The sequence below is a fragment of the Coptis chinensis genome, chromosome 8 (assembly GCF_015680905.1).
Source record: "Coptis chinensis isolate HL-2020 chromosome 8, ASM1568090v1, whole genome shotgun sequence".
Lineage (NCBI taxonomy): Eukaryota > Viridiplantae > Streptophyta > Magnoliopsida > Ranunculales > Ranunculaceae > Coptis > Coptis chinensis.
Genome location: NC_141463.1, coordinates 15,921,528 through 15,948,580, shown reverse-complemented (window position 1 = coordinate 15,948,580; position 27,053 = coordinate 15,921,528). Strand labels below are relative to the sequence as shown.

General features: G+C 36.6%; 1 protein-coding gene and 1 long non-coding RNA gene across 9 annotated transcripts; both read left to right on the top strand.

The window, feature by feature from the left end:
- Positions 1-4,304: 4,304 nt before the first annotated feature.
- On the top strand, positions 4,305-6,050 carry LOC147480203 (uncharacterized). The gene is made up of 3 exons (XR_015206951.1): positions 4,305-4,384; positions 4,465-4,554; positions 4,637-6,050. It is a non-coding gene; the product is annotated as an uncharacterized LOC147480203 (long non-coding RNA).
- A 1,757-nt stretch (positions 6,051-7,807) lies between these two features.
- LOC147480202 (cyclin-A3-2-like) lies at positions 7,808-12,752 on the top strand. Of its 8 annotated transcripts, none has more exons than XM_086581430.1 (9): positions 7,811-8,323; positions 8,613-8,674; positions 9,512-9,545; positions 9,723-9,872; positions 10,537-10,677; positions 10,769-10,851; positions 11,569-11,673; positions 11,789-11,850; positions 12,348-12,752. In XM_086581430.1, exons 2-6 carry the CDS (start codon positions 8,619-8,621, stop codon positions 10,841-10,843), a joined length of 456 nt encoding a protein of 151 aa, XP_086437556.1. In that variant the 5' UTR covers positions 7,811-8,323; positions 8,613-8,618; the 3' UTR covers positions 10,844-10,851; positions 11,569-11,673; positions 11,789-11,850; positions 12,348-12,752. The 8 variants fall into 8 exon arrangements, 7 of the variants coding, with proteins under 7 accessions (XP_086437551.1, XP_086437556.1, XP_086437557.1 ...); XM_086581429.1 differs by lacking the exon at positions 7,811-8,323 and adding an exon at positions 8,376-8,504; XM_086581425.1 differs by having other exon boundaries at positions 7,808-8,323; positions 10,537-10,698; positions 11,569-11,850.
- Positions 12,753-27,053: the final 14,301 nt, after the last annotated feature.

Sequence of the window (27,053 nt, the reverse complement as noted above, 5' to 3'; positions counted from 1 at the left end):
TAACGATTTCTTCCATAAGTAACAAATATAGCCGTGACACACTATATAACGGATATATCCGTTACTAACTGAAATTTTGGTCTGTTAGAAAATGACTGTTCTGGTGTAGTGTTTACCGCACTCTTTTAGAACTCTCCACGCCTCAAGTTTTGGAATTTGAGTTTTATGACTGATGATGTCATAGGTTAGGTGGGCATTTATTGAATGTGTCATAAATGGCCTATTAGCGTTATATATGGGTATTCATTGAATGTGCCATGAATGACCCGGGTATTCATTGAATGTGCCATGAATGACCAGATTGTTTGGACTACCCTAGAGAGGAACTAAGGTATTCGCCTTGCGGGTTAGTTGTATTCCTTGAGTGTACGGGAATGTAGGGTTGGGTATTCCTTGAATGTGGCGGGAATGACCTAAGGTACATAGGTTGTGAAATATGTGTATAAGAAAAGTAATTGATTAATTGACAAGAGAAATTGATTTGTTTATACGAGCGTGCTTGGGTTTACCTTTGAATACATATAGAATATCTACATATGTTATATATACAAGTTCTAACTTTCTTTTGCAGGAGGGTAGGACTTAATAATATTTTGTCTTGTGGGGGCCGGTCCTACCCTTTATGTGCGGACATCGGTAAGTGTAATTCAATTATTTTAGATATTAAAAGGAGTTATTAAAATGAGTTAATAAAATGGAAGTTAATAAAATGGAAGTTTTGCTTGGGAAGAAACTATGCCGGTTGAGATGATGGAACTACCTGTCTTCCAAGCTGAGAATGATTAGGTTATGATAGATTTAAAGTGTTAGTTGGATAAGTAAAGTTTGAAATGTTTATATGTATTTAGTCTACTCATACCAGCAAATTCAATTTGTTGACCCATGTTTGCTTTGTTTTGGCAACGTGGGTGTGTTCTTGGGAACATAGGTGGAAGGCAGTGGAACCGCGGCGTGTGATTGGGATTCGTGCCTGGAGCAGTCTGGGAGTTTAGTTTATTAGGTCTGATCTTTTGGAAGGATGTAATAACGTAGGTTACTTTTTTTATATGACATGAGAATACGATGTTGGAAATTGTTATTCTTAAAGTTTGTTTATGTTTGTATTGGGATGAAAGAAAGTTTTTAATAAAGTGATAGTTGAGGAATTTGGAGATTTTTGTGGTTAAGTTGATCCTGTTGTGATGTGGGTTTTAGGTTTTGACATGTGTTGTATCCACCCTGTCATAGCCTGGGTTTTTAGACAATTGAACCAAGTGATGTTTGAGATATTTATATTTCAAATATTCATTTTTTTTAATTGTTTAGAAATTCGGGCTGTGACAGGGAGTGGGTTGTCTTCAGTTTGAGAGTGAAGAATATGAGGAAGTCTGAGTCTGAAGTTGCTAGTGTTGAACACATTAGTGATGGTGATGATGAGCTTATTGAGGTTAGACTGAGTTGTATAGCGAGGAAGGCTAAGAGGAGATTAGAAATAGAAGCACAAAACTCATGTGAGGAACAAACAAACTTAGTTGATGTAACAATGGACGATGATGAGAATTATGTAAGAAGTGATGAACAAATCAATGAGGTAACAAGTGTTGAACTAATGATGAAGGGATTGATGATGTAATAACTGATGATAGAGTTGATATAGGATCTTAAACTGATTATGGTGTATCTGATGAATATGATAGTCCTTCTGATTCCGATGGAGAGCTAAAGATGAAAAAGCCAAAGGTTCAACCTGTTAAAGGCATGAAGTTTGCAGATGTAGAAGAGTTAAAGGATTTGTGGAGGGATTATGCAGTAGCTAAACGTGCACTTCTTAAGTTTAAGATTAGTGCTACTAAAACATTGCTTGTACAATGTGCTACGAACTCTCCTTGGAGGTTGTGGGCATCTTACATGCAGAATGAGAAAAGCTTCCAATTCAAGAGTTTGAACAGTAAGCACACTTGTATTAAGCATTATAAGATAAAGATTGCCGACTCTAAGTGGTTGTGTACAAAATATTTGAATAAGATAGTTGGTAACCCATGTTGGAGGTTGAGGGAGTTTAAAAAAGATGTTTTTCATACTTTCAAGATTATTAATGTGAGTCAAGTTAAGTGTTTTAGGGCCAAGAAGCTGCCATGGGGGAGGTTGAAAAATCTTTAATAGAACTCTATGCTAAGTCAAGAGATTATGGAGATGAAATACTTTTAAGAAACCCCAGAAGCACAATTAAATTTGATGTTGAGAGGCCTAATCAGACCTAGCAAGCTAGGTTTATGAGGGTGTATCTCTGTTTTGCAGCTGTGAAAAAAGGGTGGAAAGCTGGTTGTAGACCACTTATTGGTCTTGATGGGGCGTTCTTGAAAAGTTTCTGCAAGGGAGAAATTTTAAATGCTGTTGGGAGAGATGGGAATAACCAAATGTTTCCATTTGCATGGGCAGTAGTGGAAAATGAAAAATAAACATAGTTGGGGATTGTTTTTGGATTTATTGATGTCTGACTTGGATATTGGTGATGGGATTGGTTTGAGTGTCATTACTGATCAGCATAAAGGTCTTTTGGTTGTCTTAGAAGAGATGATGCCTTTAGCTGAGCACAAATGTAGTGCAAGAATATATATATATATATATATATATATGCAAACTTTAGGAAGTAAGACAAGGCAAGGCAAACAAGTCTACAACCCTGCAAGAATTCAAGAAAGCAATGGACCAGATGAAGGCAATTGACTTTAAAGCTCATGATCATGTAATGAAACACAATCCAATTTTGTGGTCTAAGGCTTTCTTTGATTTTAGGTCTTTATGTGACTCAATTGAGAGCAATTTATGTGAAACATTTAATTCAAAGCTATTGGATGAAAGATCAAAATCAATCATTGGTACGCTTGAAGAGATTAGGACAGACACTATCACAAGGATGCAAAATAAGAGACATGCAATAGCTAAATGGAAGATATTATTTATCCTATTATTAGTGAAGTTAGCACAATCAAGGAACCTACTTCCTGGATTACGATCAGTGTTCGATATATTATTGTGATTTAGTAAAGTTAGCACAATCATTGGTACATACGTTGGCATGTTCTTCTAGAGTTGACTAAATTAAAAGACATATTATTGTGATTTAGGGTTGAAGAAATGTGGAACCCTAACCTCACTGAGTTATAAATAGATATTTTTTGTACAAACCCCCCCAAGTAACTGCTACCTAACCGTTTGATTTTTTGAATACCGAATTTGCCCCCCCCCCTTTCTTATTGGAAAGCGGGAAGACTCTAGGTTTCCCCCCAAAACAAACAGTAAAGATTAATAATTATGTTACCCCCCCTCCCATTATTTTGCCCTAACTTTCTCTCTTTCTTTCTCTTGGCAGCGGATTGTGCCTCTCTCTCTCTCATTGCTCTCGATTGCTGATCGTCGGTGATTTTCTCTCTTATTGCTCTCGAACGTGTTATTGTTCTTCTTCTTTATACGTTCCAAACTTCGTACTGGTAAGTTACACTTTCAGATTTCAAGATTTCCACTATTTTTTATGGTTTTGTTGAATTTGTACTTTAAGAGTTTAAGTTAAAATCTTTATACGTGTGGTGATTTTATTGTTTTACTGCACTATTATATTGTTGTATTATTAATTTTTGATGTTATAGTAATTTGTGAGGTTGTTGTTGTGTTGTTGGATTAGTTTAATGATATGGTTGAGCTAGGGTTTAGGGTTCTTAGGCTTCATTATGGTGGGAGATGGGAAGATTCTGTTAGGAATGGGGTTGATGTATGTAAATACGTGGGTGGGAGAACACTTGACACTGAGTTGCTTGATGGCGATCTAGCAAACATGCTTGATATGATTAGTTGGTTATCTGAAAGTATTTCAACACTACCTGATCCAGTGTTTGAGGTTTCTTGGGTGGATGCAGGAGAAAAAAGAGTAATGACTTCTTATCATGATTTGTTGTATATGTGGGGTCATGCAACTAGGGATACATCAGGGTACACTCATTTGTATGTTAGGGTGGTTGCCATTGAGGATATAAGTAGTGGTGAGGAGGAGACAGAGAGTGTGGATGTTGAGAGTGATGAGGAGTCTGAAGGATATATTTACAGTGTCTGAAGAAGAGTCTGAAGATTTCTCAGGTAGGCGTGTGAAGAAAGGCCAAATGTTTGATCTTGATGACTGACCAACTATTGAAGAATTGGATAAATTGTCCAAGTTGGCAAATTGTAAGAAACAAAGTCTTTTAGAATATAATAGAGAGAAGCCTAGGAATAAGACAATGACTTTAAATGGTGGGTCTTAGACTTTAAATGGTGGGGAACAAGTTGCACATGGAGGGGACTAGTTGGGGGAAATCCTAGAAAAGTCTAAACAAAGCAAAGGGAGCACGCAAGGCCAAGGCCATTGCTGAAGGTATATTGTTTGCTCTTTGCCCTTGTGATTTTCATTTCATTTGCAGTAATATACTTCCTATAATCTTTTATGTATTGCAGATGTATTAGACTTGAGAGATGATTTTGAATCTTTCTTAGACTTTGGACCTTCGTATACTACTTAGGAGGTGTTTGGTACCAATGATAATGGTAAGATATAGATTTAAACTAGATTTGAATTCCAATTTAATGGTTGTTGTCATCCTCTAACCTTGTTTTCTGGATATTGTAGATGTACCAATCTTGGGAGTTAGATGTAAATGTGGATCAGGTTGACACTGGAGAGTATTACCACAATGCAAGCTCATCAGATGAAGAATATATCCCAGAGGAAGGTGAAGAGCTAAGTGATTGTGAAGACATAGATTTGGTTGATGAAGACAACCTGAATAAAAAAAGGTCTAATCATGATGATAACTTAGTGGATGATGTTATACAGAGAACCTTTGAAATACCAACCGATGAAGGTGTTTGTGCTGGTAATGTGGGGTTAAAGTTGGAAGTTGGTTAGCTATGGAATGATATATATGAGTGTAGAAGTTATTTGAGGTTGTATGCTATTAAAAACAAGTTTACTTGTCAATACAAGAGAAATGATAGTGATAAGATTGAGTTCATATATAAGGTTGACACTTATAAGTGGAGTTGTTATGTGAGAGTCACAACAGATGGTAATACCATGAAGCTTAGGAAGCTGAATAACATATATACTTGTGAGGGGTATGCATAAGATAAAAACAAATTGGCAAATACACCATGGATTGTAAATGTGATTGAAGAGGATATGAGGCTGCATCATAAGAGTTATAAGACTTAACACATTTAGGCAATTATGATGAAGAGGTTCCAAGTCAAAGTTAAGTACTGGCAGGCATGGAATGCAAAAAACCATGTCATGGAGAAAATATATGGAAGCTATGATACTTCTTACTCAAAATTGCCTGAGTTATGTAGGCAACTTCTGAAAACTAACCCTGGAAGTATTGCAAAGAAATCTAGACGTGAAAACTTCAGGAGTTTTCAGTGGGTTTGTATTTCCTTCAAAACTTGTTTGGATGGGTTTGTGGAAGGTTGTAGGCCTCTCTTAGGACTTGATGGGTGTTTCCTGAAGGGTAAGTATGGAGGTGTATGTTTATCCATTATTTCTTTGGATGGTAACAATGGGTTGTTCTCTATTGCTTTTTTTATCTGTGGTGCAGAAAACACAGAAAAATGGACCAAATTTTTATAGATAATGGAACCATACTTTAGTAACCATCCTGCAAGGCTCATAATTGTCTCAGATAAGTAGAAGGGGTTGAACAATGCAGTGACAAGTGTGTTCCCTCACTACAACCAGAGATTTTGTTTCAGGCACATGGTAATAAATAAAAGAACACAATGCATGCTCTTCTGTAGATGGAAACCATGTACCTGAAGCTGCCAGAAGAAGGGGTAGGGGAAGAGGAACTGGTGAGGCTGGAGATAATGTTAGTGATGGTGGGGCTTATGCTGGTGACAATGGAGCAAATGTTGGTGAGGGTAGGGGAGGAGGAAGAACTGGAAGAGGAAAGGGTAGGGGAAATGTTGCTTATGTTGAGATCTATGTTGGTGAGGCTGGAGCCAATGTGGTGAGGGTGAGGCTTATGCTGGTGAGGGTAGGGGAAGAGGAAGAATTGGAAGAGAAAAGGGGAGAGGAAATGTTGCTAAGGCTGGAGCCTATAATGGTGAGGGAAAGGGAAGAGGAGGAGGCAAAGCCAATGGTGGTGAGGTTAGGGGAGTTGGAAGAGGAAGAGGTAGAGCCAATGATGGTGAAGGTATGGGAACTGGAAGAGGAAAAGGTGGAGCCAATGATGGTGAAGATAGGGGAAGTAGCACAACTGGAAGAGGAATGGGTAGAGGAAATGCTGAGATAGGTCAATCAAGGCAAACACCTTCTGCCATGACATTTTAGAGTACTGAACGACCCAGCCAATCAAGTCAGTTCCAACCAGTTGAATCTCATGTAAGGCTAGTGTTACAGATACCAACAATGCCTCCTATGCCACCTATAGCGCCAAGAGGAAGAAAGAGGAAGGCCACTGCATCCAGTCAGGCATCTTGTTATGTTAGTGGACGTTCAGATGCAAGGGATACACAAAATAGCTAGTTGAATTAGGTTTTGTTTGTGATATGTTTTAGTGCTATGTTTTTGCTTTTACCTAAACAATTTGACAGTGCTCTATTTTGAAGTACTACTATGTCAGTGCTATGTTTTGGATTACTATGAGTTTTGAATTGTATGACACTCGGTGCTATGTTTGGATATTCAAGTTTCGTTTGTTGTAAATTTTGAGATAGTAAAGTAGGTAACTTCCATTAAATTCCATTAAAGTGATAGTTTCTTTACAATTTCAGTTATATTAGATACACTGCCTTCAATTTGCATCTTAATACCACCAGGACCATCAATGCTTAGCTTCACTTTCCCACCTTCCATGGGGCTCTCCACCTCCTTCACATAACCTTTTATGGTTTCAGCCTTTACAACACTTTTCATAGCAACATCATCAACATCATCAACCCATATGAAACTCATACACCTTGGTGCTCTATTGCATCTAAAGAACCTCTTTCCTTTACTATGTTCCTGCTCACTCCAACGAAGCTTTGTAGTTTCTGGATATCCTGGTTTAGGACAAGCAACGTCAAGCCAAGGCCAATCAAGCTTCCAATTATCAGACTCCCTACAATTAAATAAAACAACCATTTTTGCTTCTCAATGACATTCCTTTCTCGTAACTCATTGGTACCTGAAAAATCAGACATCAAAGAATTTTATTTGTTAAAACCCCCCGAATTTAGTAAAGCAATTTCATTATACTCAGCTCACCAGTTCGATAAGATGACTAATGGAGGAAGTGAGAGGTAAGATGATGAAGAATGGAGGAGAATGAGACTGAGAGAGGGATTAAGTTGATTTCACCTTATAAGAACCACTGCCCATAAGAGAGGAGAGGATTTCAAAGCACATTCGTGAGTTTGGTGAGAAATAAAGCCGTTTGTTTATAAATGATCTATAAGGGTAAAATGGGGATAAAATCTTAACGAGTAGTTGTAAGGGTAAATTTGGTATTTTGAAAAAACAAACAATCAGCTGGCAGTTTTAAGACGGAGTGGGAGATCTATTGTGACGATTGTTACTTTGGAGGGTTTATTACAAACGTTGTCATATTTTTAGGGGTTTAGTACAAAAAACCCCTTATAAATAAGATAAATTGGGAGAAAAATGTTGGTGGGAGGTTTGGGTCTTTAGGAGGGAAACCAATCACGAAGTCCAGCTTGTCATTTTTTTTTTCCAATTCACCTTTCATTTTTTTTTTTCAAATAATACACCTTTGTCCTTTTTTGTAATTTCGCATTATATTGGTAACGCCTTCTAACGTCAATTTTATAATTGATTCGACATAAATAAAACAGGTTGCATCAATTGTAAAAGATTGAAAGTTCGTTCATTTTTAGAATAAATTGAAAGTACGTTGCATTAATTGTAAAAAAACAGCAATGTATGTTACGTTTTTAGGTAGTCAAGCCTTTCAGTTTACATATCTATGTAAAGTTTTACGTCCTAAAAATCTGATTTCTCAATACATATTAAATTTAGACTGGTTATTGGTTAATTTTTTTCTTTCGTATATTTAAACCGAGTAATTTCGAAAGAGAGATATGGAGGAATATGAAAAAATAGAGAAGTTAGGGTCATGCTCATTTGGAACGGTCTTTAAAATGAGCCGTTAAGAAGATTTGAGTCTCGAAGTTAGAAGAGGAAAATGGAATTCAGATTGCTTGATATGCAAACTACCGTCAACAAATGGAGAGAAACAATCTACTGTCTTATTTTTGAGTACGTGGAAATGAAGCTACCTACGTACATCATGATTTCCTTGATCGTAATAAATTAGTATAATTTATCACTCCATTATTCAACTGATAGTGGAAAAATTGACACATACAACAAGCACATTTGCTTTTCGTGGATTTCCATGAACAGAAATGGGATCTGCATATTGAATATGTATAATGAGTAAGCTCACATCATTTTCTGTTATTGCTACTAATAACACTCTATGACGTAGAATTTGGTGAGGATCACATCAAAAGCTTTTCCTTTCAATTTTTGGTTTCCTTTGTTTATCTTTACATTGTTGATTAGTCTATCAAATTTATGATGTATTTGACCTTTAATGCAGAAGCTGATGTACCAACTATGCAAGGGGGTTGCTTTTCTCCACAGTCGCGCCGTGTTGCACCAGTAATTTCTCATCCCACTCATTTAAGATTTGCAGAGATTGATAAAAATATGATTTCAGTTCAAATTATGTATTAGAAAAGTCTGATGAACCCGTGTTAAGCAATCTCCTGATTAGCGTTCACGATCAATATGTGAATGCAACGGTCTTTCCTACAATGTTGTTTTATTGCCTAAATCTTTGAAAGAAAATGGCAATAAAATATGCAGTGTAAAGTCAAAGGGTACAAGTTTTTATTTTATTATTATTTTTTTTATGTTATCTTTTGTATTATTTTTTTCAAATTCCATAGCAACATGGTTGGAAAAGATTGGTGACTACCCCTAGGGTTCCTCTCTTCCCTTTCCCCATTTCAGTATATCTACAGAATGCAAAACTTCATTGAGCCATAGTTGTGAATTTTAGTTTGTAACTCATTTTGACACTGTTGCCTTTTCTTGTGACTTGACTACTGTTCTGGGATTTATATGAATTTAGTGTCTTGTGACAGTTATTAAGGTGGCTTGTGATCCTTGTTGTAGTTCTGTGAAGTAGAAATCCTTAAGGTCTCCCTCTCTGTCTTCTCTTCACTTCGATGTCTTCTACAGGGAAAACTTTAAAAGATTTAGAATATTTCTCTATAAAAATGTGGTAAAACTAACTGCATAACGATCATTCTGCCTAGTCACAAACTTTTAAAAAATTGCAGTTAAGCCACCTATATATCATTAGAGCACTTGAAATAACTATGTAACTACATAAAACGGTAGTTCTTGTCCTTTTGATGGTTCTTGCCTGGTCAAAATTTTCTCTATTAAGCTTCTGTAATCTATTTTTGATGTCATTTTGTTTTCTTTCAGGAGTTTTAGCAGAGCTGCCCAAGTGCAATGCAAGGTAATAAGCAACTCTTCTCCTTTCCCTTGCCACATTGATGCAAAATAACAATTGACAAAATTGTTCTTCTATATTTTGAAGATTGAAACCTAGTTGTTGTTTTACATAATTCTCATTAGTATTCATTATTGTTGTACATACATGTTAATGTTGTGATGATCTTCTTCTTTTCTGCAGTCACTCGGTTCAAGCTTTATCTTCTGCTGCTATTACTTTGCTGAGCTATCATTGTTGGAGTATGAAATGTTGAGATTCGTGCCGTCGAAGGTAGCTGCAGCTATTGTATTTCTTGCGAGTGTCACATTTAAGCCTGAAAAGCATCCATGGGTAAGAATCAACATTTGCATTTGCTTATTTAGAGTTTTTTACACTAAAAATCCTAAAGTTAAAGGCACTTGCAAAATTATCCCTTGAAGAAAAGAAAACTATTTTCCTCCCCCACTGCCAAGTTCATTACAAAATACCCATTTTGGCTTTTTATTTGTAAGAAAGACAACAGCTTATTATGCTTATTACTCTACCCAACCATTTTTCTTTCCTCATCTTTTCACCAAGTTCTGACATTTTTGGCACTATGATTTTCCTTTAGGCACTTTTCGTCATGTAGAATTTTAAGTCTTACAAAATGCTAGAGATTCCTGTCCTTAACCTGAAATTTTCAAATTGTTAGAGAACCCATTGATCAATCCTGGATGGTAATCATAAGCATCTCTCCAGGTCCTATGAACTATGTCGTGTTTCATGATAAGCAGCTCTCCTTATTCTTGGTTTTTCAGAGTCCTATATAGCACAGCAGTTTCTAGGAAAATCATTTAACATCCAATTAGAGATTTTATTGACATACATTCTTCAATATGATATTTTGGGTAGAAAAGGACTCTAGTGGATCTTTTGTAAATCATTTCAGCTTTGGGATATGTTGGGTATAAAACTCTATGGTTTTCGTGCATATCCAGAAGTAAACCCTTTTTTTATGTTACAAACTCTACAGAATCAGGATTTGGAGGCTGTTTCAAACTACAAATCCTCTCAACTGGAGGAGGTTGTGCTTTTGTTGAATAAGTTGGTTCTAAAGAGAAAGACATGCTCTCTGGACGAAGACAAGGAGGAAATACTTGGCAGCGCCATCAGGGTGAACTTCAGCCAGGAAAAGATGTGTTTTTTCTCGCTGTCGTATCAAATTTGAACGTAGACTAATTTCTAATCAACTCTTGTTGAAACAGTTTGAAGCAGTTTCAGAAGTGGTCCCTTTGGTAGATAATCCCCGTGCAGTACTTTCAGATTGGAAATATTCCTAGAGAAGAGGGTGAGTTGTTCATTTTCGCTGAGCAGTTCTTTGGACAAAGACTGATTTTAGAATACAGTTTTTTTTACATATTCATGAATGTTTAGCATGTCGGTTGGAAAAGCCATATACCCATTTGTGAATTTTCTTCATTCTAGATAAATCTTTCCTGGAAGGTACCTGTTTGCCAAAAGTCATTGTTCTATGATTTTTTGTGTTTTTTTTGTTTTTGGAAAACACAGGCCTTTATACTAAGTGGGTGTATGGTGCTATTTGGTTCCTCTTGCTTCCTCCAATAATTTATTTTTTTGACCTATCCATTTTCATTGGATTTTTTTGTACATACCTTGAAATTAGCACCAAGTTTCATGAATATAGAATGGTGTTTTTGCTTATTAATAGGTTGATTGAATTTTATTTTAGTTGGCCTCTTTCACTTTCTTACTTTTTAATTTTGGTTGTCGTACTCTATTATAGTCTTTGCATGTCGTTAAATATCATCAAGTCAGTCATTACTCTTCACATTAACACCAAAAGAGAATGATCTTCATGACTCTGTTTTCGCGCCTTACAGAAACTTAGCATTTCAGTGTTATTAACTTATTATGACTTTTCCTATGACAATGGTTGATTTATTTTACTTTAGCTGTTTGGTTACTTGATGTCGCATTCAAGTTTAATTTCTACCTCATATGCTCTGTTCCACTGAAATCTTTGATTTTTTCCATGGAGGAGAAGAATGTGTCGTCTTCATCGCCTGTTCAACAAGAAAAACTAGGGTTAATGCAAGTCGATTAAGTAGTACAAGTAGCTCTGGCAGTGACTCTGGATCCTCTTGAAGTGGTGTTTTGTTTTTCTAACGAAATTGCTTCTAATTTTCTATTGCAAGCTATTTCCAACTTATTGAAAGTCAGATTCTCTTATTGTGCTCTTAGTTCTTTCTGCTTTCATTTGACAGACTCTGATAGAAATAGCTCTTCTGCATCCCATGGTGGACACTGACTCCGTGAGTTGAATTAGGTATACTCCTTTTTTTTTTTTTCATTCACTCATTTTCCTACCTCGCATTTGATCTAATAGTATAGAAAATTTAAAGACTTCAAACTATATCAATTATGCATAATACATTTGGTGTCATTGAAGAACAAATCCCCATCCACCCCCTCCGTCCTCCTCCTTACTGCAAGTCTGTGTATGTTGTTTTTTCAATAATTAGTATGTCTTTGTTGGGAATATCCAAGTACTCTTGTGTGGATACAAGGCTGACTTTAGAGGGGCTAATTTATTGTTTCAAAACTGGGTATCATCAAAAGTGCTTTTGTACTAGTCTACTGATAGTTGCCGCTTTTATCTATATTGATGCCTTTTGCTGCCTAATTGTGCCCAACCAGATTAGCAAAACTATTACCCTATTCTTACCAAAAGAATCTGATTTTACGGGTTGTGTGTGTATTTTGAGTTTAATTAAGAATCTCTGTCTGGTAACTCTTACTCTTTAATGGATTATGCTTTTGCAGGAATTCCATGCTGTTGCACATATCACTTTTAAGGACTCGCCCTCCTGCTGCAAATAACAAAAATTATATTGCTTTGAAGTCAGGAAAGGGTCATATTGCTTCTAGTTTTTGTTTCTGGTTTCCTCTCACCATACACAATCTTGTATATAAAATTTTACTACATGGTTATGTGATTAGACGCGGTTTTATTATGTGTATCGGCAGTTCAAATTTTGACCGTTAATGAGCAAGCATATGGAAGATGGCTCACCAGCATAATGCCAGTAGGTAACGAGATGGACTAGTGCTTCGGTATCATCAACTGGAGTGTATGTTTTTCTTAAGATGTTGTCAAGTACTTGTACGTTAATGTTACGTATACTGGCTGTACTTTATATTAGTGTTATGTTTGCTGCTTTCTTCCAAGGGATGCGTTCTAGGGACTTCCAGATTTTACACATACATATATATGATGTAATGTCTTTCTATAGATCATTTCCACAAAATAAAATCCCTCTAGAATGCTAATCGTAACAGAAGTTGTGTACAATTAACTCTGAGAAGAAGTTGTCTATAGTTCTTTTAAGTTTTAAACAACCTTTTGGTGGACTGGAAATATAGTGCTTCAGTGTGCGGCTCCGCGAGTCTCTGTAAATTCTTTAGATTAATTATTGATTAGTGCAGCTGTGCAGGTATGACGATTTTTTTGGATGCGTTGACCAGAATACCAGATACATCATAAGATATTTTAGATTCTATTTTATTAATTTACGAATTTCAAGGAACTGATTAGAGATTAAATGTCATTCCTGATGACCAGAAGCTCTCAGAAGAGTCACAACCTACATGTTTTGTTTTTTGTTTGTTTTTTTTTTTTTTTTTTTTGGCTATTTAACGAATTTTTTTAGCAAAGAGCATAAAAATCATAAAAAGAAGAAAATGACTACCTTCGGCTGTTGTACACTCTTTTTTATAGCCAGCCATCCATTCCTTGTTTGAACCTTTGAATAAGTTATGCTAGGATGCTCCACCTCCACCTCCACCTCCACCTCCACCTCCATAACCATGACTGACACCACCACCACACCTCCAACTGCTGTGGAGCGTTTATTGTCACGGCATCTGCAATGTTTATCTGGATCTTTGCCACATGAGAAGGTAACAGTTAAATTGCTGAGATAGATGTTGCAGCCACGCAAAGCAGAAGCAAGGCCCCTGGAAATTGAAACAAAGAATTGTTCCTGATACCTCCAGAACTAACGTGAAGAATCCTAGCCATCTTTACTAAGATGAGCATATTAGGACTGCATAGCCAATCAGTTATATAAGAAAGCCATATTTTCTTGTTCAAACCATGGATGGTGGATTGTTTACCTTCAATATTAGATATTAAAGTTGTATTGTTAGAAATTTTTCCATTGACACTAGTCCTAAATGTTTACTAGTCCCAAACTTTTAATGACTAAAAACATTTTTGTAAATATCCATGATAATGCTACATTCCTTTCGGAGCTACAAAACCTATCATTGTTCTAGTTTCATATTCACGGGATAGTTGTGAGAAATCATGCCATTCATTCAGTCAATTCTTTGTCCCAACCCCAATAAATTGTCTTTCAAAAGGAACACAGTTTTCTTACTTTTGGTCGGCCAATTAATCGATGGAAAATTAATAATGTATGGATTTTGTAAATGTCTATTTTTATCCTAGTTGAAATTTTTGCAACAGTGTTGGACTGTTGGTTCTTTTTATAAATTGTCGCTGTTGTTCACAGCCCCCAGTCTAAACGAACTCTATAAAGCTTTGAGGCATTATAGCGAGTATATTCTCCAAAATTTCGGTAATTGCTCATTGTCGTTGTATCATAAACAGGTTAGCCATTGGTTTTCAACTCCATAAAGGCTTTAGGCCTTTAGCATGTTTAGGAGCTCATCATCCCAGAGCATTAAATTAATAGAAGAGCATTAAATTAATAGAAGAGCATGTCTTCAGTAATAGAAGAGCATGTCTTCAGTGGGCGTGATGTATGGCTACGCATAATTTCTGACCACATATTTTCCAACCCGTAACCGGTAGCCGAAGTGCCCACCTAAGGGTAGCGTTGGCATTTCACATATTTTCATTCATCCCCAATTTATCGTATTTTCTATTCTTCTCAATTAGATTGCGCGTCCAAATCTTCTCACCCCTTTCACCTCTTCTTAAATTCATGGTCAATCATTTATTTCTTTCACTCTCTAAAGTTTACAGCAAGAAAGTAGAGCAAAAAAGAGTGACAGCAACCAACAACACTACACGGCTTGAATACGTTCGAACATTGAGGTTAGTTTATTATCCAATCACTGAAGTCGATTTAATCTTTCCTCTTCTCTTTAAGGTACATTAGAATTTTTCATATTTAGGTCGTTTGTACTAAAAAAAAGTTTTCTTTATTTAGGTAGGCGCTCCTATGACGAATCGAATAAGGCTCGATGATGACGAAGAGTTTCTTAGAAGTCTATGTTTGAAAGTTTTGGGTATGATGAAAGTGATTCTCGGATGTGGAATCAAACTGTTTCGATGGAGAATGAAAATATTGACAAGATAGTGATAGCGATCTTGTCAAGAGTCCGATACATATAGGGCTTATATAGAAGACAAAGCAACATTTTTATCTATATGCAGTTCAAGACCTCGGACGAGGCCTACACTATTTATAATGAGTATGCCAAATCAGTTGGCTTCAGTGTTCGTAATGATGTTTATAGAATTCATCCAAATGGAGTTGCTATTAAGCGGAGATTTGTGTGTTCATCCCAAGGTCAACGACATGCAGATAAACTCAATCGATGACACCCAAAAGAACACCCATTGAGGCCACTAGGTTCAATTGTAAAGCCTGCATTGTTGTTGTTTTTGATTCTGAAGCAAAGTTTTGGACTGTGAAAGAGTTTATTGGGGAACACACACATCCACTTGTACGGTATCCGAGTTCAATGTTTCTTCGGTCACATAGAAATGTGAGTCGAGAAGCGTTGGAATTTGCTACATGCCTAAATGATGTCGGTGTTAAGTAATGCCAAGTGATGGGTCACTATGCACATATATTTGGAGGTTTCCTTAATGTTGGTTTTACGAAAAAAGACTTGTATAACAAAATGGGAAAAGAGAGGAGAAGTCATTTGTATTGATGGCGGCCGCCAACACACCGCTTGCCAACTTAGAGGACAAGGTGAAGTTAGATCCTTTATTTCATTACAACTATGAGTTAAATGCGAGTGGGCAGTTTGGCTGGGCTGTTTTGGGCGGATTCCACCCCGCTGGATTCTCAGTAGCTTTGGTGATGTGTTGTTGTTTGATTCAACGTCACGGTGAGCAATCGCATTACCAGATGCCGATCGTTGTGTTTCTTTGGAATCAACAACCACCTACGGACTATAGTTTTGGTTTTGCTCGATCATAAGTGAGTGCGATGACACTTATAAGTGGGTATTGAAATCATTTATTGACGAATGTGTGGTGAACACCCTAAATCGATCATTACCGATGGTGACGCGGCGATTAAAGAAAAGCTTTGAAATCTATTCTTCCGTGATTCGAACACCGGGCCGTGCTCTCTTGGCACGTATTGAAAAATTGCATCACCAATGTCAAAAATCCCGGATTTGCAAATGAGTTCAAGCTCTATTATGTTTATGAAATGTTTCGGGGAGAGTTCGAAGAAAGGTGGAGACAACTAGTGGAAAAATATGAAGTTAGTCATAACAAATGGGTGATGAAGGTACAGAAGAAACGGGCGAGGTGGGCAGAATCGTATCTTCATGGTGAGTTCTTTGGCGGTTGCAGAAGCAACCAACGTTGCGAGTCTATTAACTCTGTTATAAGACATCATGTTAAGCCGGGATGCATTGTTTGAGCTATTTGGGAAAATGGAATTGGCGGTTGCAAATATCCGTCACCGAGCACGAAGAAGAGGTAAGGATCGCGAACGAACGAAGCCTTTCATTGGTAGCCACTTGATTGAATATGCAAAGCAGAATCCATCTATACTCGAGCTGCTTTTCTTGCTTTTATGAAGCAGTTACAGGAGGAATCGATGTACATTGTAGAAGATAAACGTGATGTGGGTGACAATATTCGTGTATACACCATCAACCGTCATCTGAACAGGCAAAAAAAGACGAGTGTGGAATACAACCTTTTAGAGCAGGATGCTAGATGTTCATGTGGGCTATTTCAGTCGTTTGGATTTCCATGTAGACATATCATTTCAGTTTACAAACACGAGGACCTTCGTGAAATACCCCAGAGCTGTTTTTTAAGGAGATGGACACGAGTTGCTAAATCTGTCATTCCAAATAACGATCCAAGTTTTTCTTCGCAGGCTGCTTCCATTATTCGTCACAGTGAGCTTATAGGGAAATGCAAGAAGATATGTTTGTTTTTGCTATATCTTTTGATAGGAGAGTCCGTTTTTTATTTGGCCAGCTGTGTTAGTTATATTTTGATTAGTAGTTTCTTAATATGTGGTTATCCCAAAACTTTCCATTTTTGAAAATTTTCAAGCTTTGTGGTAATCAGGGTATTTCGCCTATATAAAGGCTGGTAGTCTGTATTAGAGTTTTCAGTTTTGGTTTTGAGTTAATCATATTAAGAGTTACCACAATTGGACTATGAACATTGATATTAAGAGTTAATCATATTATGAGCTATGAACATTCTTTGTTCATATCACAATGGACTATGAGCGATGATTGATCATAGTTCGGAGTGTGACGAGTATTACTCTTATTTATAAGCCCATATAAACTACAGACAATTAAGATCTAACAATTAATTATCCTCTTAATTATCGCTCCATTAATTATTTTTACATAATACATTCGTACTGCGTTGGGTATGTAGATACTATGTATGTTGTTTATAATCACATATAATGTTATGAAACATAGTACCTTCGGAAGGTGTTACTTATGACATACTTTCTTGGATGACTATTCGGATGACATATGATAAGAGCCCAAAACTGTAGTTTTAACCCTGTAACAGACATACTTTTAGACCAATTATGTGAGTAATAATTAAGAGTTAGCACTGATTACGTGTTTTTATGCATTTCAGGTTGCAAAGTCCATTATTATGTGAGAAATGTGCCACTTTTAGCGAGATAAAGGAGCAATGGTTGGTTGCTAAGAAGTTCTATGATTAAAGGCCAAGATTCAAGAAGACAAAGCCTTTCTAAAGCCCGGTCAAAGCTGAAAAGTCAAAGTCAACGCCGCGTAAACATCACTCAAAGTCAAACAAAACTTCGAAGGTCGTATCTTTGGACTCAGACCTCGGAATGGGGCCTACCTTATGTCAAAACGACCGGCTCGGAAGAGCTTTCCAATGGTCTAAGCGTTGATCCAATCAGAGGAGCAGAAGTGGACGAAAAGTCTGTGGAAGCCAACTGCGGTGAAGAGCCTTTTTTTGAAAAGAATTGGGTTTTGGGCCTGATTCTCTGGCCCAAAACATGGCTCCAAGCCCATGCACGATTTTTGGATCTGGATGTATAAAAAACAAAAGCTTAGCTCTTTGTTAATGGTAGATTTTTAGGTTAGAAAATAAAAGTAGCTTAGAATAGAAAGTAGCCATTAGAATAGCTTCTAGATCTAGATTTAATTGTTTTACTTAAGTTTAATTTCAATCCAACTATTGTATTAGATTAAACCCTTGAATCTTGTTCTTCATTTTTGATTAGATCTATTAAGTAGTATTTCTATCAATTTCGATTCTTGTCATTTACATTTGTGTTAGATCTGATTTCATTTATTGCTTGTCATTCAATTCTTAGTTAGTAATTAGATTTTAATTATTGTTTAAATTAGATTAGTAAATTTCAATTCTTTATATTATGTTTAGATTTAATTTAAGCGGAAATGATTGCGTAATGATTCTCGGCTAAACCTCCATTAGAGGGGGTTGAGAAGTCTTGATGAAAGCTTGATTCCGATTATCGTAGATTCGTCGTAATTTCCTTTCCACTCTAAAAACGTTTAGTTCACCATGAGAATGGGTTTAATCGTTCACATGCTAGTTATTAATTGGTAGAAATGCCATGTGTAATTAGGGATTAGGAAGAACCAATTGTTCTGCGAAGCAGTTCAATTCGGATTACGACGATTTGTCGTTAATAGGATTAAGTTGAGTTAAGGTGGAATCAATCCCCCTCTAACTCCTTATCATCGAATCAATGTAGCATTCCTTTAGTTATTCCCATAGACGACTAGTTGCATTTTGTGGGTAGTTGCATCGTAGTCTAGTTGCCTTGTTCGTAAATCTCTCATTGACTTTAAGTAGAGTACTTACACTTGAGAACATAGCATACGGAAGGACTAGGAGTGGAACGAATCACTCTACTCCACTATTCTCATAGGATTGAGAGTAGAATTCTTTGATAAAATATAGGCACTTAAGATAGTTTTAGTTTTACTTTCGTTTGTAAGTTTCATCGCTTTATTTCGGAAGTAAGACTATTATTCATTTTATGTTTTATCAACATACTATCATGTATGTCAAACAGAATGATATATATACATTTGCATTGTCTATACTAATTTTTAGTGAATTTTAATCACATACTTTACTACGTATAATGCTTTGTGAGTTTTGAGATTTTGCGGCTCCCTTGGAGCCTTGGAGGAATGAATGTTGCACGCGTCAATGAATGGTACGAGTTAGGAAAATTTTCTAGTAGGGTGGAGTCCAATACAATAGCTAACACAATAGCATTTTGGATAGTGATGGATAAATATGATGATCTATTTTGGATGATACTTAGGCACCTAGCTTTTCGGATAAGTGTGTAACAGGAACTTATAAATAACTATAAATAATTCCAAAATATAGTATTTGGTTGAATATGGATTTTGTTAGTTGGTTCAAATTTTCGTTTCATATGATTCTTAGGAAATTCGAAGAAAATAGTGGAGTCAGAAAAAGAGAAGCAATGAAATCTCATGTAATGACATCTAATTTAAGAGAGAGAGAGAGAGAGTAAAAAAATGACTTTTTCGTTGTGAGAGAGTTAGATATGACATTTTCTTTCCTTTGTGAGAGAGTTAGAGAAAACTTTTAGATGGTTTCTTTGAGGTCTTTTGAGAGAGAACATAACAACAAGAAGTACCAAATCCAAAATAAATTCTTACTTCATTAAGTCATGAGTATCTCCCAATAATTACATAGTCATAAAAACCAAAGCACCTAATGAGTAATCAAATCCTCATGAAATTATCCTTAACAAAATTGACATTTTCAGCAACATGGACAAAATGGATCATCACTCTTGTCTAGTTGTCCCCACGTTTTCTAAGTCCAAATCCCAAACGACATGGCCACATCGTTTTGGACTCAATACAGACGGTGTGGCCATGTCGTTTGGGATTTGAATTTTGAAAAATATAAAGTTCTGTTTTTTGGGCTCTTGACCGGTGTGGGCACATCGTTTGGACTAAGTCCCAAATGGTGTGGCCAAGTCGTTTGGGACTTAATCCAAACGACCTATCCGGGTCGTTTAAGTTTGGGGTTTTCGGATTCAACTTTTTTGGGACCAATGACATACTTGTAATAGTTGTTTTTTTAAAAGATTTTTTGAGACCAATGGCACACTTGTAATAATTGTTTTTTTGGGAGTCCGCCTAACCACAAATTGGGGGTGGGGTCGGTAACAAGAGCCCAGTAACAAATACCATTTATAGGCAAAAAACTAACTAAAGCACCGAATGACCCCTGAAAAGATATGCAGTTCCAGCAACAAACTAACTAATAAGAGCCAACTAATAATTGTTTTTTGCTTTTTACGAAGATTTGTATGGTTCAGATGATGATTCTTCACCCCAAGGGGCAAATCCGTTGTGAGAAGTTTGTGAATGGATGTGGCCTTTAATGCTAGGCACGAAGAATAACAAAGTTGATGGGAAGTGTTTGTGTTTGAATGCGATGCAATGCTAACGGTTGCACGATCTAACTTTATTACACCGATCTAAATGAAGGAAAATGTGCGACAAACAATCTCATCTAAAGTACTTCCCACATGGTCTTAGCATATGTTTACTAGGTCAGTAGATCATTTTGGTGCCTGCTGTAGCATATCATTCTATAATTTTGATTGTAATGATTACATGTCCAATTACATACTCCCTATTGTCTGCATAACGCCGGTTAACTAGAACCACTTACCACGCCCCTAACCAAACACGCACCCAAAATGCCAAACCTTTTGACATACACTCTCTTCCTAGTTGAAATCATACATATGAATGCTCTACTCTTAGCATAGTTTAGTTTGTAATATGTTGGTGATGGAAAAATAGATACTCAAGAGACTAGTCAAAATTGAGTGACTATTTCTTTAGATTAAATCAATTCATAAAGCGACTAAGCAAGAGGACCGAGGCATTATCTCAAGTTACATTACATACATGCATTCCTTCAAAATTATACATACATGACAAAATTCAATTGATAAATTCATTTCGTAAGTAATGTCGTGTATAATTCGAGATCCTGCACAAAAAAAATTATATGCTAGGTTTTCAGTTTAGGGCCTATATACAGTCTATAGCCTATAGCCCTATACCAAGGACCAAAATATCGAATTCGGTGAATATCTCGATGTACCAAAAAACCTATATATATCGGAGATATTCATTTTTGGCTTTTGTTGACCAGTCAAAATTTTGTTTTGTATGTCGATGTATCGGATATATTGTCTATTATATCGAAATACTGATCAATATATCGATCAAAGTCAACAATATTCGGTCAAAGTCAACAATATCGTCAAAGTCAAAATTTATATCGTATATATATCGGTCGATATATATCGTTATATTTGAAATTGCGAAATATATCGGAAAAAATAGATTCAATATTCGGTTGAGATATATCGGTATTTCCATCTCGGTGTACCTAAAAATGATATATATATCTCGGCGATATCTCGGCAATTATTTTGGCTGTTCAATTACATACCCTTCTATCAAGTAGACTATGAGCGAGGCAATCTAAGAAGGAAAAGATGGAATTGGAGAAAGTATGTCATCGAGCTCCAAGTGCAAAACGAGTCGAGCCGGGAGCCGTGTTGAGCTCGAGCTATTAGTAGCATTGGACGAGTCGAGCCGACTTCAATATTAAGCTCGAAGTCTAATTCGAGTCAAGCTTCGCATGTGTGAGTTGAGCCGAAGATAGCAAACTTCGCTTCGGTTTTCGGGTAGCTCGATGACCAGCCCTAGAATATTCTTTGTGGCCACAATTGGACTATGAACAATGATTGTTCATAGTTCGGTAGCTATGAACACTCATTGTTCATAGCTATTCATAATCCAATGAGTGTACTATTAACAATCAATGTTCATAGTCATGAACTATGGCCATCTGAGGCAATAATTAAGTAAAATATCGATCTTGGTTTGCTAAAAACAGGCATATATGATATATCGTCATATTTCAAGGCAGTTCGGGACTATAACATAATATATCATATCGTCAAAGTTATGTCTCCTCCGTGACATAATACATTGACTTTTTCATATTCGAACTCTGCATGCGGACGGACACATTATTGGGTGCGTGTATGGCACAAAAAGTGTCATACCCCAAACTCCAATCTCACATTTGGCTCGTTCGACTCTTTAGCGCCCGAATAGAAGAATTTCAACATATGTGATCCACACCGGCAAAGCTTTGTATGCGTCTGATAGTTAAATGGAAGATTTGAGTAACATGTCGATGTAATCCGATCAAAAGCGGTGAGTGGTTCAAACAATTACACCTAGGCTATATGATCCCCGACAAATAATGCTCGACAAATAAAGATAGAAAGTAAAATCATTGCATCTATGGTCTCTTGGGGCCTGCAAGACCGAATACATGCTCTAAGGCGGTATATATCAGGAGAGTCATATATCTGAGGAAATTAATGATAGAGAGTAAAATTTGTTGACTTTAGCTCTACTTTTAAGGGGATAGGGGAGCCATTGAGTATGCCATCCTCTAGGCTTAAAAGAGAAGCATCGGTTTTTGTGTTAAATAGGTTGTTAGATTCAAATATCAAATGAGAGCTTCCTGAACACGCCACGGGAATGGATAGGACAGATAAGTTTAGGTATTTGTTACTGACGGACCCCAATTTGTGTTGGGCGGACTCCCAAAGCAAAACTATTATTACAAGTATGCCATTGGTCTCAAAAATCTAAAAAACAATTATTACAAGTATGCCATTAGTCCAAAAAGTTGAATCGAAAACCCAAACTTAAACGACTTCGGCTAGGTCGTTTGGAATAAGTCCCAAACGGTGTGGCCAAGTCGTTTGGGACTTAGTCCAAACGACCCGTCCGGGTCATTTGGACTAACGGTTGAGTTAGAAGACATGCTCAAATATTAATTAATAAATGCAGAAAACTTCTAGGCATTGAGAGAACATCTTGAGAGAATATAGGTATTTGTTACTGACGGACCCCAATTTATGTTGGGCAGACTCCCACAAAAAAAACTATTATTACAAGTGTGCCATTGGTCCCAAAAAATCTAAAAAAAAACAATTATTACAAGTATGCCATTGGTCCCCAAAAAATGAATTCGAAACCCCAAACTTAAGGCTCCAAACTTAAACGACCGGTCTAGGTCGTTTGGACTAAGTCCCAAACGACTTGGCCACACCGTTTGGGACTTAGTCCAAACGACCCGGCCACACCGGTAACGAGCCCAAAAAACAGAACTTTATATTTTTTCAAAGTCCAAATCCCAAACGACATGGCCACACTGTTTCAGTCCAGACAGTGTGGCCATGTCGTTTGGGATTTGGACTTTGAAAAAAATGGCCACACCGTTTGGACTTAGAAAAATCCCCAACGATATGGCCACACCATTTGGACTAAGTCTAAATCCCAAACCACATGGCCACATCGTTTGAGATTTAGTCCAGACGGTGTGGCCATGTCGTTTGGGATTTGAACTTTGAAAAAAATATAAAGTTATGTTTTTTGGGCTCTTAACCGGTGTGGCCGGGTCGTTTTGGACTATGTCCCAAACGGTGTGGACAAGTCGTTTGGGACTTAGTCCAAACGACCTGGACACATCGTTTGAGATTTAGTCCAGACGGTGTGGCCATGTCGTTTGGTTTAGGGTCCTTTTGGGGGACCTTGATTTGAATTGATTGAGCTTAACCACTGCGTGGCTGTTGTTGTTTAGTCGTTTCTGAACTCCATCTCTGGTATCCGACCTGACATTGTGATGTCTTAAGCCGGGCTGCGTAGTGTGAAATGCAAGGTGCTCATGTAAAGAAAAAAAAAATGATAGCTGCACATAAAATGTTGATGAGATTTCATTCATATCGACTTATGTACTTGGAGAAAAACTTATTGATAAAAGCGTTTGAGGAGAGCTGTATTCCAAGGTCGGGGAAGCCTATCACCGAGCTGGGTTTTGATCCAATATGCGCCATTTCGAACGACTTCGTCAACAATGTAGGGGTCCTCCCATGTTGGGTCGAGCTAGCTTGGCTGGTGCTAAAGTGTTTTTGAGGAATAGGTCGCCAGCTTGGAAAGATCTTGGGACGACCCTCTTGTTGTAAGAACGTTGGATCGTTTGGTGGTACCGAGCTAGGGATATTACGGCAGTTCATACCTATTGTAAAGTATGAGCAATGATTGTTCATACCTACTGATACCTACTAGAGTATGAACAAAGCGTGTTCATCCCCATTGGAGCTATGAACAATGGTTGTTCATATCTCATGACTACGAATAATCCTTGTTCATAGTCCAATTGTGGTATGAACGTAGAATATTCATAGCTCATGACTATGAACTATGAACAATCACTGTTCATAGTCTAGTTGCGATATGAACAAAGAATGTTCATAGCTAATGACTATGAACAATCATTGTTTAGAGTCCAATTGTTCTAGAGTTTGGTCGATCGGTTGATTATCATATCAAAGACTAAAAATCTGTTTTGATTATCATAATATCGAAACACGGTAACAAACTGACAAACCTGTTTTTCGGGAGATTGTTCATAATATCAAAATCTGTTTTGATTATCAAATATTGTGAAGAAAAATAGATTAATATTTATGGACAAGATTGAATACAAATCTAGTTATTAGTTACATCACAAACCACACGAAAATGGAGTGTAATCTTTGAGACTGTATTTGTGTAAATTAAGTGTTGCAGGCTCAAGAGAATTAGAGTGATGAAAAGGAGTCGTGATGTTGCAAGTTGGGTCCTGCAATGAGGGCTTGAAGTACCTAGAGTTTATTGCTCAAGTTTTTCTTTTGGCCATGGATATTGAAACATGTTAATGGACTAGGCAGTAGTAAATACAAAATGAGTAACAGAGTTGGTTGTTCGAAGAATCGAAGGTGGAAGTTGTAGTTGCAGAGAATGGTAGATATGCACTTATTATGCTACTCTTTGTTTCTTCTAAGAAAGTAGGCACTAGGAAACAAAATATTCTAACAAAATATCATGGGATCTTGTTGTAAACCTCTCTCCACACCCCATTATAATTCAAACGAGCTCTTCACCGTGATTTTACTACTCCACGAACACTCCTACCACTCATGCTCTCAGAAATTTCTCCCCCTCCCTCTGTTGTTCTCTTAGGTTAGTCTTGAGTCACCCACAAAATTGTTGTTATTCCCACCAAATTTTCACTTTAAGAATGGACTCATGTGCTGGAAGCAACGTTCAAGATAAATTCTCCGCCAAAATCAAAATGATAACTTTGATTAGTGTTAAAATGACATGGAGTCGGCTTTAACAACTGCTGCAATCAAATTATTATTCGATGATGAACTTTACAACAATGTTGAAATTAGCTATCCCGATATGACCGAATCATTTACAACAATTGAGGTAATAATGTAATTTAAAAGCTTGTATTTTTATTTATTTTATCAATAACTTAGCAAAAACAATTTTCGTCAATAGTATCTAAGATCAAGGGTTTACGTAGGGTCTTGAAGATCGTCACTCGTTGATCCGATGGTGTTAAACAGGTTGGTATGATTTGTTGGAGTTGTGGTTGTGATATCAAGGTCGATAATTCGGGACTTGAAGACCTAGAGTTTTCTTGAGTTGCGAAAAGGAGTGGAAAATTTAGACCATCCGTAAAAGCCGAAAATATTGAACAAAAAACCAAAGAATATAGGCAATCCAGTTCGAAGAAATGTGGTCGCCCATTTGTGTTGAAAAGGGAATTCTGAAACGAAGGTGGATGGATCTTGAGTGTTATGTGTGGAACTCATAATCATACTATTGGGGAGCATCTTACAGTCGTGCATTAAGGCCGGAAGGTTAAAAGTGAAGAAAAATTGATTGTTCAGATTTGTCTTTGAGTGGTGTTAAACCGCGTGAAATTTTTACCCTCTTGAAAACAGAGAGATGACAATAATTTGTCAAACAAAAGCACTTTATACAATTATCGTCACAAGAATCAGTTGGTTCGGTTGAGTGGAAGAAACCAAATGCAAGAATTTCTAAGAAATTTAGAAGAATTTGGGTACACAGAGTTTCATAGGGATAATCCAGTAACAGGTGAATGTAGAGATTTGTTGTTTGCACATCCCCAATCAATTCATTTGGCAAAGTGTTTTATCGAGGTCATTGTCATGGATTGCACGTACAAGATGAATGTCTTCAAGATGCCATTGTTTGAAGTTGTTGGGTTCACATCCACGATGAAGACATTCATAGTCCATACTGTACGTACTACGAACAATCAATGCTCATAGTCATGAGCTATGAATATTCTTTGTTCATACCACAATTCGACTATGAACAATGATTGTTCATAGTTCTGTAGCTATGAACACTCAATGCTATGAACAATGAGTGTTGAGCTATGAACAATGAGTGTTCATACCACAACTGACTATGAACAATCTATGAACAATGATTGTTCATAGTCATGAGCTATGAACATTCGTTGTTCATACCACAATTGGACTATAGACATAACAGAAGGTTGGAGCGCTTGCAGAGGAATATGTCATATGTTAACATAACATTCTAGTATGACCAATATAGTGTTATATTTATTTGTGATTCTTATGATATACTACCAAACGAATATATTATAAAAACTGACATAACATTCGAGTATGACATATATAGTGTCATATCTATCAGCGATTCTAGCGCTAATAATACTACCAAAAGTATAAAACTCTTATTAGCATATATAATAAATAGTGACATAACATTTGAGTATGATATATATAGTGTCATATATATGTGATTCAACTACCGAACGTATAAATATCTAATTCACATTTATTATAAAAAGAGACATAACATATCATTGAATTATGTTATAAAAAGTGACATAACATTAGAGTATGACATATATAGTGTCATATATATCATATAAAACTCTTACTAGCATATATTATAATATCATATATTATAGTAACATAATATTCGAGTTATGACATATATAGTGTCATATCTATCTGTGATTAGACCCAACATATAAAACTCTTATTGACATATTGATAAGAGCCCAAAACTGTAGTTTTAACCCTGTAACAGTCATACTTTTAGACCAATTATGTGAGTAATAATTAAGAGTTAACATTGATTACGTGTTTTTATGCATTTCAGGCTTCAAAGTCCATTATGTGCAGAAATGTGCCACTTTAGCGAGATAAAGGAGCAAAGGTCGGTTGCTAAGGAGTTCTGTGATTAAAATCCAAGATT

What these genes read in the sequence shown, in the direction of transcription:
- LOC147480202 (XM_086581425.1), top strand. Translation starts at nt 8,619, where the DNA reads ATGTACCAACTATGCAAGGGGGTTGCTTTTCTCCACAGTCGCGCCGTG. An exon ending in AGCCTGAAAAGCATCCATGG is followed by an intron (nt 9,873 to 10,536) that starts GTAAGAATCAAC and finishes CAAACTCTACAG; the next exon opens with AATCAGGATTTGGAGGCTGT. An exon ending in TGAACTTCAGCCAGGAAAAG is followed by an intron (nt 10,699 to 10,768) that starts ATGTGTTTTTTC and finishes TTGTTGAAACAG; the next exon opens with TTTGAAGCAGTTTCAGAAGT.